Below are 20184 nucleotides of genomic sequence, written 5' to 3' on the forward strand. Positions count from 1 at the left end.
GACAATTGTGAGAGATCCGAGAGACCATTCAACATGCTTCTAGTCCTAGGTAGATTCCAAAACCCTAATCTTGCATTATTCAACCGTTTTTAGATGATTTTGGGGGATTGTTTGGAGATCTATGGAGCCCTAGTCCATTAATTGAACCTAACAACCCCTTCCAGACCTCTAGGGAGCATTAAATGCCCTTTCTGACCTGGGGGGGTGCCTTAATCCTCCATTTTGTCACTAGGTGTTGTTGGGAAAAGTATATATTCAGAACGCCCCTATCCCACTCTAAGGTGTGATAGTGCCTTAGCAACAAACAAGGAAAACTACTTGAGTATTCTTCTTTATGAAATGTAAATGAAGAGGAAGGATAAACTAACCTATGTCTTGCGCTAGTTTGTTGATCCAATCACTCCTCTCTTCAATAGCTCCCAGCTCCCTACTCCCTTACCGGCCCAGCTTCGCCAAATTCCTACAAGATCACAGAAGAGAGAAACTACACGAAGATATAGATTTACATTCATAAAAAGCTTAGGATCAGATTAAGCTAAACATGCAAATATAACAAAACAGCATTGATACATAGCATGTAGGAGAAAATGAAATAATTTTATTGATATGATAAGAAATTCCAAGAGGAGATACAGCCAAGTGAGTCCCGATCCAGCATCTACCACCCAGCAAAGGAATCCCTTCCTCTCCTCAAACAAAGCATAAATCACCCAATGTACTAATCTCAATCTCAAACCAACAACAATTCTCTGCAAAGTACAAAATTCCAGCCCCATGGTTCTATGGGATGAGGGATCCATATATAGATGTAAGCAGAGAGGATGGGTCAACTTATGTTTTGACTTGTGGCTTCTCTCTATCAGTTCTTGCTTCCACTTGGAGACTGAGAGCCTCTTACTCATCACAGGTCGAATTCAGTGAGGCAAGTGTCATTGGAGAAGATTCTGGAAGCTTCCATTGTCTCTCCACCTCGTTGAATGACTCTGCCACTTGCCATTTCCCGCTCAACGCACCTGGGTAGTGCATTCAAGTGCGTTGCAATGCACCTAGCCAGTGCATTTGGGTGCTTTGCAATGCAGGCAGCTAGTGGAGCTTCTGAATTGATCCTGATTTGACTAGTTTTGAGCAGTTTCTGGTGGAGAACTTCTGGGAGAAGCTGTCATTGGTTGACCTTGTTCCTTTAGGGGCAGGAACAACACTTTTAGGGACTTTGGATCCCTTGGATTATGGACATTTCATGCTTATAGCTGTAAGGCACAAAAATGTCTATAACAGTTGCCCCCTAAAGTATGAGGCCGTTTATCGGGTGAAATGCTTTATTAGGAGGATCTGAAGTTCTTTCAATGCTGGGAGGAGACCTGTAATAAGATACAATACAATACATTATTTTCATATTGTTTTCATGATCTAGCTGAGGCGGGCATTCCCATGCTTAGCTTTATAAATTCATTTTTATGTACATAGGACAGACAATCGTCTGATGGTAGATTGATGATTTTGATGAAATCATCATCCTTTTGGTAGGATGATTATCTGTTCTGCAATACTGTACATGTCAATGTCTTTATTTTTCCTGAATATATATCGTAGCCTGGATGGATGAAACTAGATCCGAGGTCTTGAATCTCGTCCGATCTTCACTCGAAGTACAAGTCGATCCATGTGAGAAATGTTTTGAAGTCGAACATGGAAAGACATCGCTTGATTACCAGTCGATGATGTAAATTGTTAACAAGAACTACAACAAAACCAACGATTAGCGTCCCTTTTTACTTCTTTTTTTTCATCTAGAGCCCATTTTTGGTGCTATTTGCATCCATTTATCAAATATGGTGCAAAACTTGACACAAAATTTGCATCAAGTTTTGCACCAAATCTTACACCAATTTTAGCACCAGGTATTGCAATAGGTTTTGCACCACGTTTTGCACCAAATTTTATGCCAAGTTTTGTATCATCCTTTACACCAGGTTTTGTTCCAGGTTATGCATCAAGTTTGGCACCTAATTTTGTTTGACATACTTTTGCATCCTCATTTGCATCCACTTTTTTCACCTACACTTGCATCAACTTTTGCATCCTTTTTTGCATCCTTTTTTAAATCATTTTTTGCATCCATTTTTTCATCCATTTGTGCATCCCTTTTGCGCCAAGTTTTACATCATGTTTTGTGTCTAGTTTTGCATAAAATTTTGCATCTACTTTTGTTGCATCCACTTTTCCCTCTTGTTTGGCATCCATATTTACATCCTCTTTTGCATCTATTATTGTACCCACTATTGCATCTAATATTTTTGTGCCACAATTAGCGCCTAGTTTGGCACCTCCTTTTGCACCCACTTTTGATTATAATTTTGCATCCACGTTTGCATCCTCATTTGCGTCTAGGTTTTCATCAACTACTACATATATTTTTGCATCCTTTTTTGTATCCAATTTTGGACCGGGATTTGCATCGGGTTTTGTGTCTCGTTTTGCATCTACTTTTGCATCGACTTCTATTGCATCCACTTTTGCACACAATTTTGCATCCACTGTTGCACCCATTTTAAATTTCACATTTTGCATCCCTTTTTACATCTTCATTTGCATCATACTTTGATTCTTGTTTTGCATCTATCATTACATCCACTTTTGTTATGCCACAATTTGCACCATGTTTTTCACTCACTGTTGTATCCACGTTTGCTTCCAATTTTGCATCCATGTTCACATCCTCTTTTGCATCAAATATTGCATCTATTTTTGCATCCACTTTTATGTCAGGTTTATGCATTGGGTTTTGCATCTCGTCTTGTATCTAATTTTGCATCTACTTACATTATATCCATTTTTTGCATCCAATTTTGTTTTGCCTGTTACATCAATGTTTGCTTCCACTTTTACATCCATTTTTGCATCTTATTTTGCATATTTTTTGTCTATTGTTACATCCACTTTTGTTGCACCATATCTTGCGCCTACCATTGCAACCACATTTGCTTCCACGTTTGCATCCCCTATTGCATCCACTTTTTTTTCATCCATTTTTGCATATACTTTTGTTTCTGTTGTTGCATCCACATTTGTTTCACCACAATTTGTGCCAAGTTTTACACCTACCATTGGACCCATGTTTGCTTCCACTTTTGCCTTCATGTTTGCATCCAAGTTTGCATTGACAACTGCATCTACTTTTGCATCCACTTTTGTGTCAGGTTTTTCATGTTGTTGTGCATCTACTTATGTTGTATCCACTTTTCATCCAATTTTACTTCTATTGTTGCCCCCATTTCTATGTTCACTTTTGCATCCCTTTTCCAACACTCATCATATTTTCTGCATTGATGATATTCCTTATGGCATTGACAATTATGAACAATTGATGACAATGTCAATAATATTGACAATGATGAAAATGAAGATGATGGCGATGACATGAATTGTGATTATGATGATAAAGACGATAGTGGTTACAATGATAATGATGATGATGGCAATGATTATGATGATGACGATGCTAATGACGTTGGCGAATCTTCCCAATTTTAGATGTTGTCATTGTCATAATCATAAGCATTATCTTTGGTGTCATGATCATAATTTCATCTAGGTCATCATCAAAAACAATAATGGCATGAATGATGATGATGCATTATTACAACAATGTCGATAGAAATTACATTAATGATGATGATGGGGATGATAAAAATGACAATGACGATGATAATGGTGGTGATGATGATCATCATCGATCATCTGTCAAAAATAGAGTTGTTATTTCTCTTACGTATATCAATGTGTCCTAAACAACCCTTTTCTAGAAATGATACATTTTTTGGGTTGATGATATTTCTTACAACATCTACAATTATGAACAATTGCAAGCAATGTCCATAATGATGATGATGATGGCATGAATGGTGATTATGATGATAATGTAATGATGGCAATAACAATGACAAGGATGATGGTGATGATGATGACAATGATTATGATAATGAGAATGACCTTACAATCTTATGGATTCGTGAACAATTACTAGTTTCAATACCATCTTCTGGATACGTATTACTATCATACTTTTTAAATTTTCTGTCTCTCTTGAGGTATCTTACTATAATGGTGTTGTCAACACTAGAAAGATATCTTGTTGTAATGGTGGTTCTAATGTTAGCACTAGCAAAGTTTAGTAGGGAGGATGCTACTACAAGAGGAATTCCTTCTAAGTGACTATGGCATTCAAAATGAGGCTTTATGGGCTGCTTGTTAACACATGTTCTCATGCTCATATAAAATTAATGTGAAAAGTTGCTTTAATTGGTTCCCATGCATAATTGATATTGATAATGGGGTGGTATAAAATTGTAATGGGCATATCCGTTAGTTAGTTATGATGGGTCAACAACATTGAAACCATCCAAGTGACATTTCACCTTGGAACAATTGTCGCTCGTGCGAAAACATGAAGTTTATGTAAATGAAAGTTGTGATTGTAGTGGAATTAAAACCATCGAGAAATATCAAAGAAGACGCTGCCTACTAGTTTTGAAAGACAACCAAGGCATTGAACAACTATTTGCGTTAGGATGTAGTGAGGGAATCGAAGGAAATTTGGCAGCCCTAAGTTGCCATTACTATTGCCAATCACACATTCAATAGTAACCATAAAAGGTAGCCACATATAAACAGAACTTCGAGGTGTTGATAGTCAGAATCTATTGTAATAGCTTTGACGTATATATAGTTTTGTGTTTAGATGAGAATGAAGTGGGCTTCATCCAGGGTTCGGCTCAATCCTCGTCCATTCCATGCAGTGGTGTTTAATTCACCAAGCAAGAGAATATTACGTGAGTGTTCAGAGTTAAATCAACAGAAATCAAGGACGTGTGATTGTCAAATTATTGCTCCTCCCTTATGATTGAGCGCTTGATGCGATGGTCATTATCCTTGGGTGATACTTTTATTCCCCATTTTCTATTGAAAAAGTAGCGTTTTTCTGTTCGATTATGATAGGATTGGATGAACGCCGGTTTGGGTGGATGTAGACCCATGTTTTTTTGTGGTGATCTTCAAATGTCTTGAGGATAAGAAAAAAATCCTTGACCAAGGTCCATGGTTTTGGGGATGAGTTGGTATTCTAGTGAAGCCATGGTTTCCCAACTTCAATCCTCTCACTATGTTGCCGATGACTACTCTAGTATGGGTAAGATTCCCAGTTTTCCCATTCACTTTACCCATCTAGATCTCTTAGAAAAAGTGGGCAATTTTATTGAAAGATTCGTCAAAGTAGACAGGGAAAGACTTTTGAAAGGCATTTTCACCTATGTTTGCATATGTGTTTAGGTAGATCCCAATGAAGTTTTGCGAGATAAAATTGAGCTCAAGTGGATGGGAATTGTGTATTCCCAACCCCTGGACTATGAAAATACAACTTTTTGATATAGGAATTACCAACAAGATAGACACCTTCAAACTGTCTGTCCCTTTCCAATAGGGGCTTCCTCCTTACAGTCATCTAAGAACTCTAGCTACAGTTGGAGGGATCTTAAGGAAAGAGAGGGATCCAAAATGTAACACCCCTCCCTTGTGTGTCAAACTTTGAAAACCTAAGCTGAGAAAAGCTAGGTATGATGTGTAATATAAAAAGTAAATACATTATTAATAAATTAATCACTTGGAAAAGCGAGACACCAAGAGATGAGATTCTTGCCAAATCACATTGGTGAATGGGAAAGGATAATTCTTTCATGGTAAAGCTTCTCGATTTAATTCTAGATAAGTTGGATGGATTGGAGATAAATATCCATTAAGAAAAACATAAAAGTTGTGTGGGAGAGAAAGGCAATCTTCTATGAGGAAAATCCTCATGGGAGAGAAAGGTGAGCTTTTATGAGATAAGCCTACGCAAATGGATAAAAATATCCATAAAAGCGAGACACCGCTAATGGAAACCATATCATGAAAGAAGGTATTAAATACCCATTGCATAGATCAATTGGAGGCGGTTGATCCATGGCAAGAACCTCGACTCGGTGGTGAACTGAAGAGTCATTTCTAGGTTGGGTAGCGGTGCTCCGTTTTCCAAGTGTCATTCTCTCTTTTGATCTAGTTTGACTCACTTGCGTGGATTGTTCTGTATGTTGGTTTCTTACCCTCTATGTTATAAATTCCTTAGCATATGAGAGAATTTGCTTGAGTTTTAAATGCATTGCATGTGGCGTTAATGAGATGATTTTATGGATGCACATAAATGAAATTCTAATTACAGTCACAGTATGTGGATCTTATGTAGAATTGGTGTTAACCTGTCTTTTGTTAAGATAGTGAATAGTCGTGCTTGAGCCGCTATGCAAATTTGTTAATTGTGGTTAAGGCTCGACTGTATAAACTATGGTACAAGTTATTTGTGCTATGCATCCAATGTTGTGCTTCTGATTAATTGTGCATAATCCCTAAGATACACATGTTAACGTGTCATGCAACTGTGGCAGACGGATTATTTATTATCTATGATAAATGATTTTGTTTTGAAACGGTAGAGCCTATGGTTCGGGTTATCTAATATATGCATTATGCATTATAGGATGAATTGCATCCATTGAGGCGTTCTAATTATTTATTCGTATTGCATAAGATATATGTCGGTGGTACTTTCGGCCATGACAATAGGAATATGAACATGCTATATGGCAAAGCTAGTTATTGTAAATGGATGACCTGATCTCCATAAATGTTGGATTGAATCCTAAAAGGAGGGATACTCGAATGCGGGATATTGAATAATATTGATTGATTCCTCCTCTGTGATGTGATGTAGGCATGGGTAGAAGTGCTTGTGTTAGCTTTGTTATGAGGTAGTTGTATATGAACGCGTGTGACAACCATTACATCTAAATTTATTACAAGCTAAAATTAGTAAAGGAAACCAATATGTTGCCTTTAATACTGTGGCTAGGAGGTGTCTACTGAAAGAGGACCCAAAGTTGATCATAATTCATGGAACAAGGTACCAATCAACCTTAAGCACAATGCAGGAATAGGATGAAAACCTTAAGCATGACCACCAACTCATCGAATGGCCTTGAGGCTGCAATATGCAAGAAGAGGATGAAAAACATTGACTTTGAAAGCTTTTACAACCAGAGAACCTTAAAACCCCAACTCCCTCCTTAGGATAAGTGTATTTGAGTTTACCAAGAGTTGGCTTCCAACACACCCAACGCTCAATGCCAAACATGACATGGTACACTAAAACACAAAGACCGTAAAACCTTTCAACATATCGACAAAGTACACATTCTTCCTTGTAATACACATTCTAAGGAAACCCACAAATGACTTCTCCTCATTTTGAGGATGGTACATAAGTTAAATTGGATTGCATAGGGATTTCTTAACACAGGGTTCAAAATTATTACAACAATATACTCATTAATCACTAAATATGTCATTTGTAGGAATTGCAGTTAGGTGGGGAGGATAACAATCCTATCCATTTTTAAAGCTACACCCAAATAATAAGTTCTCCATGTGCCACAATAAATGCAATTTTTATGACTATAGTGACACATCCCTCGAGATTTCCTTCCACACCAACACTTTTATCCATGAACTAAAGAGTGACTATTTCATTATTATATTATACATACATGTTAATATAAGCATTAAAATTTGTATTCCTTTGTAAAAAATGCTAGTCCAAGAGATACATTTGATCACCTTGTCTTGTATCCAATATCCAATGTTGACCCCTATATCCTTAGATCTAGAGTGAAGGTTTCATTTCTAATGTTGTGTTTGAGCTTAAATTCTAATTAAATATTTGGGTTAGCCAAGGTCATTACTTAACTTAATGGCTTTGCAATATACAATGTATCATATTTTTTTTAAGTTCAATTGGTGAGATATGTCTGGGGGATTGAACTTTCGATCACTTGGATACACAAGGGCTTGCCAACATGCTTTTCCAATTGTGCTACTACCCTCAGAAAATATACAATGTATCATATTAACATCCACTTAAACCAAATTGACTTTTGGGACACATGTCTCTTTGATGATGAAGGGAATCCAATTATGTGATGTCAAACAAATTCCCTCACAAACACTCACAAAGACCCTACACTTTTTAGGGTTCGAACCTAGGTTGTCTGTTATGAAACCAACTCACAAAAAGATAGAAAAGATAGATCAACAACTTAGAAATCAGCTTATTCGAGGGGGCAACCTCCTTTACATTACACAAAAGAACAATTATTGGATGATACAAATGACAAGGCCTCATTTCTATATATAGGAGTCTAAGGGGTCACAATATAATCAAAGTCAACATAACAATAATAATATAAGGGCACAAAAATAACAATAGTGGGCTTCTATTGGGCACAATAATAACAATATGGGGACAATAAGGGCACAACAATAACAGTAAGGGCCACAATGACACTAGTAATGGGGAAATCACTAGTGTTATAGGGACCTAACATTGTCTATATGGAAACACTGTATAATTTTGAATTTATTTATTATAGATTTGTACATAGATGGATATTCCTTTCTTTGCATTTATCTTTTAGACTTCTTGCTTTCACCAATTGATTTAGAGCTTATGGAGTCTCAAGTAGCACCAATCCCCTTGCTTCTATTGGATTGAATAACATGATTTCTCTTTTGAAATCCATAATATCTCATTCACATGCTTCCTATTTCTCCCATAATACTTTAGCACAGACTCCATGATCATGTTTGTGTCCCTCTTAATAACGCACTCCTTGGAAGGGGCCATAAAATATTTTATTAGGACTAAACTTGGATGTCTCTTCTTTCTTGCCCTTTGATTCTTCATTCAATCGTACCACCCATCAACTTGTTATTTTTCCATTTTTCTTATAATGACCTTTGTTGTTGGGAAGGTTCCTTTCAAGTATTTTGTCTTTGCATATAGATACACATAAAGTATCATTATTTTAATCTAATGGACGTGGTTGTTAAAATCACCAATATTTAATTAAATATGCATTGTTATACCTTTGCTCAAGTCAACTTCAATTCAAATTCTAACACATGTGTGTATACCCTTCCTTGCTTAGTTTGTATATTGTTGTAAGTCCCCAATATATTTATGTTGGCTTTTGAAAGATCATCTCATCCCAAAATAAGTAGGGGGGATTCAATATTCAAATCCGGCAGAGTGGGGTTGAAGAAATGGATATTGAAGATGGATTCAATTATAGAAACTATCTTTTGAAAAAAGGTTAGTTTTGCCCCAAAAAGAAAGTCCCTCCTTTGAGACCTTGCCACAACTTCCATAGTTGTGAAATTTTACAATAATAGAACCTCTAGAGTAGAGGTTTACCATATACTTAGAACTTAGGTTGGAATTGATTTTATTCTTGAACTCTTTAGATGATGACTAGAGATCATTAAATACATATTTTGAAGCGTTTGCTTGTAGTTATTAATGAACTTGTTAACCATCCATAGATGAATACTTCCCTTGCACATGTGCTTGATTTTGTCAATAATGAAAGAATCCTACTATGTTTTTGGTAACATGTAACATTTCTTGCATTAAGGGTTCCCTGTATTATGAGTGCGAGGAAGCTTACCGTATACTAATTACTAATTTGGAAATAAATACATGGGGTGTCTTTCTCGTCCCCTCAGTTGAAGAATGGAATTGGCACAGACAATCCTACCTTGTGCAACCTCCAACTTAGCAGAATTTCGTCACATACTTAAAAAGGAAGAGCATGTAAATATTCATGCACACTCTAACATCAACATCAATGGCGATGCCTATCTCATCCATTGTCGTAGCCCAACTGTAGCTTCCACTACCATTAAATGCAAAACCACTGACAAATAGAAACAAACACAGAAGCCAAATGCCGTTATTGATACTTACGAAGGTGTGGCTTCATATTTGCAAGCTTGTACACACATATTCAGATTTGGGTTTCATGGAAATATTTTCTTGCTAAGAAAACTAATAAACCTCTATACAAAGTCGACCGCATGAATTATGCACGACTGGTTTTTGAAAATTCCCCTAAACGGGACTGTGTTTTATGGAATGTTCCCATCAGAGGGTACGCCATGAATGGACCCTGTGAGGAAGCCCTCCTACTCTATTCCCAAATGTGGCAGAAAGGCATACAGCTCGATGAACTCATTCTTCCCTTTATTCTGAAGGGGATGAAGGTTCATCATTTTATAATAACAGCCGGATTGGATTGCAATCTATTTGTGGGGAACGCCCTTCTTGCTCTATATGCAAAATGTGGAAGTATAGAGAACGCACGCCAAGTGTTTAACAAAATGTGTGAGAGAGATTTGGTGTCATGGAACTCTATGATTGTTGGATATTCTCAGAATGGACATGCCTATGAGGCATTGATGCTTTTCCATCAAATGCTGCTAGAGGAGGTGGTACCGGGTCCCGTTACTATGGTTAGTGTTCTCCGAGCATGTACATAGGTCGAAGCTCTTCAACGAGGTAAGTGTGTGCATAGTTACATGATTAGAAATGAGATTGAGATCAACATCTTTGTAGATACCTCCCTCACAGATCTCTATTCGAAATGTGCAAGTATTGAAATGGCACGTCTATTGTTTGACAAAATGTCTTGACAGAGATGTTGTGGCATGACTGCATGCAGTCAAAACACCCACGAATGTGATCTAGGTTGGCTTCATGCCACTGTTCTCCATTTGAGAAAAGAGCCGAAGAGAATTTTCAGCATGCCCGTTCATACCAAGACCCTCAATAATGTCTTGACCGTTTCAGAGGGGCTATTGCGAGATTTGCGTAATGGAGTTCGGACAGATTCAGGACGGGGGGGTTTTCTGCATTTTAAGACGGTGATTCGAGGTTTTGTTTCTGAAGCATAAAATCTCTGTAGCGAAAATGAAGTCTTCTCTGAGGAAGCTGCGAGGGTTTTCACTCAGCAAACATGGAGTTAAAGAGAAACTGGGCGCGGTCTATCACAGCCAGAAGCAGCAGCAGCTGCCACCTCCGGCTTCCCTGGACGAGCTCGTTCAAGCTTCCCAGGTACCGATTTCATGGATCATTTTTCAAGTTAGGGCATGCTGTTGCGTTATTTATATTTTCAAGAAAATTGAGCTTTTTCCTTTAAAAGAATTCGCGATAAAGAGGTTCTTGTTGCGTTTTAGAGATAGCCTGTGACGAATGATTTTCAAAAATGAAATGCGAAGCATTAGTTCTCTTGATGAGTTCAGAATGTAGTGATTTCTTTGATAAATTGTAAAGTTAGGACAGGTTATGATATTTCAGGTTTCAAGCCTGGAAGTTGAGCTTTGCCTTAAAATGAATTGCATTTTTTTTGGCCCAAAACGGTTTTCTTCGAGTTATGCACATCGAATTTAGGTGATGATTTAATCATCTAGACAATTCTAGAGGTTTATTAAGCCCATCCTAACTTAAAAAAAAAAATAGTGCATGAAATCACTACATCCTAGACTTCTAACATTTAATCCCAATGTTTTTTACACTGGATCTGTAAACCTGATAACAATCACTTCCGATGTAGCATTTCAATTTCTTTAAAAGCAAAGCGCCGTTCGATGCTTAAAACTTCCAATATCACAACGGCCTGTCCTAACTTTAGAGATAATCAATGAGGTATTCATTTAAAAGAAAAACTCTATGGCCATGTGTGAAACTAAAATATCACGACAACCTGTCCTAAGTTCATAGATAATCACTGAAGTGTTCCTTTCAAATGAAAGATTAATTTCCATGGGTAAAAGTTCAAATATCAGGATAGCCTGTCTTAACTTCACAGATAATCAATGAAGTCGCTAGATAGAAAATCCTAGAAGTTTTTGATCACAGTGGCGGAAAGAACATAACTTGTTAGGTCATTGAGATGTTGCCTTTGGCAATCGGTGACCCCAGGGCTTGATCTCGTCACCTCTGGCTGGCATGTGTAAAGGGATATCATGCTATGTTGAGGGTTGATTGTTATGTTATTTGAAGTTTTATGCATGTAGGTTGAGCTTTACCTTCAAATGAATTGTAGCATTATGTTAAAAGGGTTCTCGTTGAGTCTTTGTTGTTAACGATTTGCTAAGTTGATCAAATTTAGGGCTGTAAACATGAATCATCACGCTTCTAGATAATGCGAGAACTTTTGTGTGTTATGTAACATGTTGAAGTGCAGAACTGAGTGGCTCGTTGAGAGGTTTACTTTTGCAATTGCTGATTCTGCACAGTTTGAACTTGTGACCTCTGGCTGGCATGTGACAAGGGCTAATCGTATGACTCGCTGAACCTAAATTGAGTGAAAAATACAGCTCAAAACACTTCAAGTCAATGAGAAGCCATCTGCTCTGGAGGAATTAAATTGTCTATGAAATTTAAATACAAAAATTTTGAGTCTTAATTAGCTTAATGTTGCTTAGGTTCCATTCCCAGAAAATGATTGGCATTAGGAAGTTTGAATCTCTTTTCATTCAACAGTGTTGTTTAGATAATATCTCAGCACAGTCGTCTTCAATATCGTTTCATGCTGCATGCTTTGATTTTTGGGGTAATTAAGATTTTATTAAAATACAACTTGTAACAAAATGAGGATAATAATGGTTTCCCCTGTTGATTCTGAGTATCATTGATTTACATCGTTCAAAAAAAGAGAGGACTTTAACATCTCCTTACTTGAAATTCCTGGTTTAAACCCTTATATGTTCATATTGAATATTTTGTTGCATGTGTTGTTAATCAGGCATAAGTTTTATTCAGTTCTGAGTAAATATTGCAACTCAAAGTACAACAAACCTAAACTTATAAAAGTTTCATTCTAACACTTTTTCATCCAACTTTTAATTTACTATTAACAACCACTGAAAGTCGTCCCCATTCTACTAATCAACTATAGTTAGCTTATCTTAATTAATTAAGCGTAAGTTGTATCCAGTTCCAAGCAAAATGCTGCAGTTCAAAGTACAACAAATATACTAATAAAAATCATATTCTAACCTTTTGCTATCCAACACATTATCTTAAAATTTATATCCATGAATAACCTGTGGCAGTCATTCCTAATCTAGTAAGTACTAAGCAGCTAGAGTTAGCTTATCTAAAACTACTTCTACATCATGCATTTGCCATTTTAAACACAAAGTCAAATTCTTTTTCGTTATTGAGAGTGTTTATGCTAAAGACAATAAGGGTGGCTCTTAAGTTTTTTGTTTATGTGCTACAGAATCTCCTCTACAGTAAGCGAAACCATTCTAGGTGCGGGGTAGGATGTGCAAGGTTGAGAGGGAGACAGATGCTACTTGCCTTCCTTTGTTCTCTCGACTCAGCAACTTGTCTGTTTGCTAAACATTAGAGGAATGTTTAACCTTTTAGAAGTTGATTATATGGGAGAAGACAGTCAGGATTCAAAATAATAAACTTATGTTCTTTAATGAAATACCACTGGAGTGTTTTTGGTCATTCGTACTGAAAGAATTTTTGGTCATTCTTACTTTCATCTACATTTTTGTAATTAACTTGTACTTCAGACTTTTTTTTTAATTTTTTTTTTTTTCAACTCGTGTCTCCCATATCTCTCTTACTTTCCAACTATGTTGCCTGGAGAGTCAACATGTGCCTGATGACAAATTCCTTGTACCCTGCATTCCAGTGTTTTGGGGACTTAAAAATGGCTTGGGAATGTCCCAGAATAGCTGGGGGCATCATTGGAGACATGGGAACTTCTAGGGCATTCCCAATCTGTCCCTCACAAAAATATCTGGGACAGTCAACTGACCCTTGAACCTACTGACAGTTCAAGATTATATCTATATATATATATATATATAACCTAAATCCATCCCTCCACCTGCCTGAAGTCTAAATCCTACCTGCTTCTAATTTTCTAAATCCTACCTGCCATCTCAGCATATCATTCTAAAATTGTTCTCAGCAATTCCTTTCTGCGGCGCTGGCACTCACAGACTCCAGTGCATCATACTCTCAGTCAATACTTGCTATTCCTCTGTAATTCTTATCCCTGACTATATTTATAATCTTTATCAGTGTCAGGGGGGTGGGCATCAACAGCGGCTTTTGGGATCTATTTAAATTTTCTCTTTGAATTTATTTAAATTCTTATTCACAGTGTTTCTTATTTGCAATTGGAATTTATTTAAATGTTTTATATTTATCGTGGTGAATTAAGAAAAAAATATTATTATTATTATATTTAATATTTTATTATTTTCAAAATTTTAAATATTTATGATTACTATTACTATTATTATTATAATATATAAAATAATTTATATATTATTGTCATCTCCAACTTTCTGTCCCCTGAAAAATTTGGGGGTGAACTCTGGTGGTTCCGGAAACTTACCCACCATCCCTGCTACCCCCCGTCCCAAAGCCAGTGCGACATAGCTTTCTAACTATGTGTTTGCTGCAGCAAGGTGGTAAAATTCGAGTTCAATTACTTTTTCCAGAAAGGCAGAAACAAGTTAGTTGCTTGCAGTTGTCTCAAGTTATTTTGCTTCATTGAATAGAGTGAGAAGTCCTCATGAGTCAAGGCCAGTATAATCCCCATGAGATTTGAACCTTTCTGAACATTGCAAGTATGAATTCTATTCACCATTTGGACTCACCATGGAGAGTAGTTGCCTAAGATACAATTGTTTGCAGCTGAGTTAAGGTTACTTTTCACTAATAAATAAACTAAGCTAAATAAAAGTGATTTGTAGACTAGTCATCTAGCATTCCATGAATTCTATTTTACAATTTTGTGGCCTATTCTTTCTATAGAATTCTGTGGAACTAAATATTCTTTTCATCCTCCCCAAGTTAATGGTTTATTCAATCTACTGCTATTGTATTTTACAGGATTGGTCTGTCTTGATCTATATCCCAGGTTAAATGGAATAATTTTCAATTATCTTGGAGTGTATAAGATGTTTAAAACAGAGAAACGGTTTGTAAATTCCTTAGTACTTCCTCTAAGATTGAAAAAATCAGAGGCTGGTCAATTTCAATTTGATTTACTCTTGCTCCCAGAGTTCATTGTGAAAGTCTTGGATGAGATTTTTCTTAAATTTTTTATTTTATTTTATTTATCAGGCAGGGATAAGTGGCTTTTATGTTAATTTCTTGTGATTGCAGAATGGTTCCGAGGTTAATAATTTTTTTCACACTTATAGCTGGAATCCATTTATTGATAACCTATGTTCCTTCTTGTAATATTCTACATAATATTTGACTTTTTTTTTTTCAAAGAAAAAAATGTATATATTAATTAGGCAAAAATATATGCATCTTCTGACTGGCAATTGATTTTTCAGTTTTGCCAAAATCATGACTGGCTGTTTTCTAATCTTCCCAAAAAAAAATATTTGACATTGGTCATCCTGTTGATACAAATTACCTTTTTTCCATTTGCGTTATCCTTAGGCAGAATTGCCTGCAGGATGCTTGAAATTTCCATTAGTTCCTGTGTAAGTTCACATACTAAGGATTTAGGGTAAGTGTTGCACCATTTTCTTGATCTACACATTACAGAAGCGTCGACCCTAAATCAAGGTGAACAACTTGCTTGGCAAGTTGAATAAATTCTGCCCTAATTGCTTGACGTTCAGGGCTACAAATCTAATTCTTTTCAGATCTGAATCTGTTTATGAGAGATAAAACACACAAATGGCATAATAATCATTTATTGCTCATCATAACATTCAAATGCATGAGATCCACGCCTTCCAAGTCACTTTCATGATGGAACAATTGACTGCATAAACAGTTTAATTTTTACCCTGTTTCCATTTCTTTCTTGCAATCATTCTGATAAATCTAGCAACATAGAACATCTCCAAGGACAGAGTCATGCCAAAACAAGATGAACAATTTGACTAATATAATTGGAATGATCTATGTTATTGAAGTTCGATGTCTGGAGTTTGAGATCACATTATTCTAATCTGCAAGTATTCATGTTGGGTTTGGTATTTTATAGCTTGATACATCTTCTAAAGACTCACATTAACGCATGAACAAGCCTATCTCTCTGCCCTTTGGAATTTATGAACAAGGTTTGCTACTCTGCAACCAGATCACACTCTGCTCTGTCAAAACGTTTCCTTTTTGAAAATTTTTGCATGACTGATATCTCAGGTATATCCAAAACTAAATCAGTGCTGATAACAGCCCAAACATCCACTCAATAATACTAGCATCACACTGGTTCTACTTCTGTTACTAGGAGTTCAAGTACTAGCTTTTACTGCAGAATTCTTGAGATCATGCTAACGTCTTGAATGATCAAACTTTGGGGTGTATTTTCATCATTGTTATGTAAACTTTCTTGTTTTGGAACTAGTATATATCTTCTATTTTTTATTTTTATTTTTTATTATTATTATTGTGGATGCATTGTTTTACATACATAGTCTTGTGCTTTGGTGCTGGTGTCTTTCTGTCATATCTGAACATCATTAATGTGTTTATTTGGCACTAGTTTGACCATTGTATGTTGGAATCTAAACTTTGATTTCATTTACAGCACTGCTCTCTTGAATTTTGGAAAATTTTGACATTGTTTCAAATTTGATTCATATTTGAAATAACACTTGAATGCTCATTAATTGGTATACATCTGGAAGCACTAAGGGAGCATTTCTATGTTGTTTCATCGTTTACACAGGGTACTTCCTAACTGTTATTCTACCCCAGATTCAGAGGAGCAACCAAGATTTTATCCATAGTTTCTTTCCTTCCAACTTTAGATGGGATCTCACCTCAACCTTCTGCCTTGGTGGTCAATCAACATCTTTGATGCCTGTTCGGGGTTGTGCCATATTAGGTTACAGATCATACATAATCAGACCGAGTTATGGACCAGCTCCAGACAGATCCAGAGTATGGCGCATTCCACCCATTAGGGGTAAATCAGCTCCAAACTGATCTAGAGTATGACACCTTCCACCTATTAGACTAGGCCATACATAATCAGAGCGAGTTATGGACCAGCTCTAGACAGATACTTTGCAGATCCAAAGTATGGCACCTTCCACCCATTAGGGGTAAACCAGCTCCAGACAGATCCAGAGTATGGAACCTTCCACCCATTAGGGGTAAACCAGCTCCAGACTCATCCAGAGTATGGCACCTTCCACCCATTAGGGGTAAACTAGCTTCAGACTGATCCAGAGTATGGCACCTTCCACCTATTAGACTAGCCCTACATTTAGCAGAGCAAAGATAATATTTTCAAGAGTTTCCTTGCTTGGACATTAGATGATAGGAGAGCATTTTGCATATGTTCTTAGGATGCTTTTGTGCAGATTATAGTGGGTTGGTAAGGGATCCCCCTCCCCAAACACCCTATCAGCATAGTTAAGACTTGAGTTTAGGGTGGCTTTAATTATCTCTGGTAATAGAAAATGATACGGAGGATTGTGCATAACCCACCCCCTTTTTGATTCCAATAAGCAGAGGTGGTCACTATGGTAATCCGATTTCAATTTGTAGTTAGAAAATGGGGTCACAACTTTCCATATTTTTTGTTTTGTTTTGTCTTTTTACATCAAACAATAGTATATTTATTAGAACCATAGTCAACTAAACAAACAGGAAACAATTTATTTGACAGGTGGAAGAAGTGATAGGCTTAGAGCAATTGAATTGTAGGCCATGCTTCTTGACAAATTGATGAACAGATGTCTCCTTACTTGAGATTTAGGTTGGCACCATGGCACCATCCTGTCCATCATTATACACTAATCTTGTCATTATCTTCTTCACTGTGAATGACTGGCCTGTTCCCTGCAAATAGATCTGGGCATAGAGGAGCCAATCCAAGAACAGTAATCTCTAGCACAAGACAATATTAATGATCTAAATACCTAATCATGAAGCTTGAGTTTGATTTTTCTCTACTGGTTCTGAATCTCTGATTGAGAATCTCCCACTCGTCATTATCAAACCTTCTCCTTCATCATTGGCATCCGTTGCACTGCTGAGGTACGTTGGTTGGTTGTCATTGGACTTGAGAGCTTGAAGTTTCAAATGATTATAGTAACAGACAGCCAGAAAAGCCAGTCCACACCCACTCAAGTTTATGACTGTAACCTTTTCATTTATTACAGAAAAATATTATGTTATGAGCAGCCAATCCTTGACAAGACCAGCAACATTCATAGTCAAGGCTGAAGTCTTTCCTATCAGAAGAAACACTGCAAGATTAAGAGCCAAGGCACAAGCAGAAATGTCATGTAATCCAAATCAAAGGAAGAGACACTGATTATCAGAAATGGGTATTCTACTAAGGCCCAGGGGGTGCTGAGAAAAACAAGGCAACAAGGAGCAACAAAGATGTGATGGGATTCAACTTAATCCCTTTTGATGTTCGTGGAATTTGTATGAGAACTAATTGGGTAGTCTCACATGCAACTGCACTTAACTGGAGAATCACCTCCCATGCATTCATCTTGGCCTCCCCATAAGCTGAAATAGTAACTCCAATGGATATGGCCAACATATTGGCCTCGGGCTCACCTTTATAAGCTTCTTTCTTCAGGGAAACCACAATCAAATACACAGCAATGGGAATTAGAGCTTTCAGCATTTGAAATAATGATACTGAGAGGAAAAAATAGGCAGAATTTGAAAACCAGAGACCCAAAGAATACACTTATCAATACTATGGGTTCAACGAGCTTGAAGACTCTTACAATAGCAATAGCCAGTGTTGAGTAGAAGCCCATGTGAATCATGGTGGGACTGATCACACTAAAGTTGTCAAGCAATGGCAACTCCAATGGATATGGCTAACATATTGGCCATGGCCTCACCTTTATAAGATTCTTTCTTCAGGGGAACTGCAATCGAATGCATATCAAATGGGCACAAGAGCTTTCAACATTTGAAATATCGATACTTTGAGAGACATGCACCAAAGGCTGCATCATTTAGGATTTGTACTCAGTTTAGGTGTCATATTCAAGGGGAAGTTGTTATGCTTTCCACCACTTCATAGATTGTTAGAGTGATGAAACAAAAGAGCCTCCCTCTTGAGGCTAGATTATGTCATTCATATCAGCTGTGTTGTTGATGTCCTAGCTCAGCCAGGTCTTGCCAAAACTCTGTTGAGGTTCAAAATTTATTATAAACTGAAATGTCTTCACAAGAATTGACCTCATAAAATGCCATAATCACAAGATATGCCATACATGGCTGTGATTATGGCTCGCAAGACCCTTAGACTTTGAGCAATGAGGCTCGCAACATCACTTATGATTATGCACTCTATAATTCTGTGACCAGCTGAATGTCAAGCAATTGAACCGCAATTTAAATCCTATTTTGTCAGCAATAAGTACTATACTTTGTCTTTATTTAGTGTAGAGAACCAAGCACTTATTCTGCTCATCTATAGAAGGGACAATGGTTGTTTGCCTATGAGGTATAAGGAAATCCTATCAGATGTTTTGTATTTTCGTATGGAATTGAATCATACTCCTGCACACTGTAACATTCATATATATCAACCTGTAGAGGCTTTAATAACACCTGGTATTCTGGTTAGTGATTTTATTGGACCTCATGTGCATATCCTACATGCACAGGATGGACTATTCATATGTTACAAGGTATTATTCTTATTATTTAGGGTGCACATCTTCAGGTGCTCAAGAACGATTACTAGAACAGTCAGTTAATTCTGCAATTTAAAGGATGAAAAAGGAGGTTATAGGAGTCTAGTTTTGGTTCTCATCCACAATGTCACACTAGTCTACCTGGGAATGGTTCTCATGGTTTAATAGTGACTTGAGGAGTCATAATACCACAGATCACTAAACACGAACAGCTAAGGTAGCCCAAGGACAATAGCCATCTTTAAACATTAATTAATAGGTCTTACATTAATTATCCTAGGGTGTTTTAATACTTCCAAATGCTTAAAAAATAGTTAGCAGAGCATTCACATTACACATTCCAGCAATCTTTTCTATAAACCAACCAAATGCAGTCAGGAGAGCCCTCCTTTTAAACTATACAACCTTATTGTTAGTATGATCAACCTTATTTTAATATATAGTGTGACAAACCGTATGTGACAGGCAGGTGGAAAACGTTTCTCGCAATTGACTAAGCGACGTCCTGCGAGCCAGACTTGAGACGGAAACCCTCGTTAGAAGTATATGCTTGGCTCTTTTCCAAGCAAATGAAGA

General features: G+C 36.9%; 1 protein-coding gene across 1 annotated transcript; it reads left to right on the forward strand.

Moving 5' to 3' along the window:
• The first annotated feature begins 9999 nt into the window (after positions 1 to 9999).
• LOC149251007 (pentatricopeptide repeat-containing protein At3g22690-like) lies at positions 10000 to 10875 on the forward strand. The gene is made up of 2 exons (XM_089453811.1): positions 10000 to 10434; positions 10618 to 10875. Exons 1-2 carry the CDS (start codon positions 10000 to 10002, stop codon positions 10873 to 10875), a joined length of 693 nt encoding a protein of 230 aa, XP_089309937.1.
• The last annotated feature ends 9309 nt before the right edge of the window (positions 10876 to 20184 follow it).

The sequence above is a fragment of the Pinus tabuliformis genome, chromosome 7, assembly GCF_031772625.1.
Source record: "Pinus tabuliformis cultivar Carrire ecotype Pingquan chromosome 7, CPIR1, whole genome shotgun sequence".
In the NCBI taxonomy this organism is placed as follows: domain Eukaryota; kingdom Viridiplantae; phylum Streptophyta; class Pinopsida; order Pinales; family Pinaceae; genus Pinus; species Pinus tabuliformis.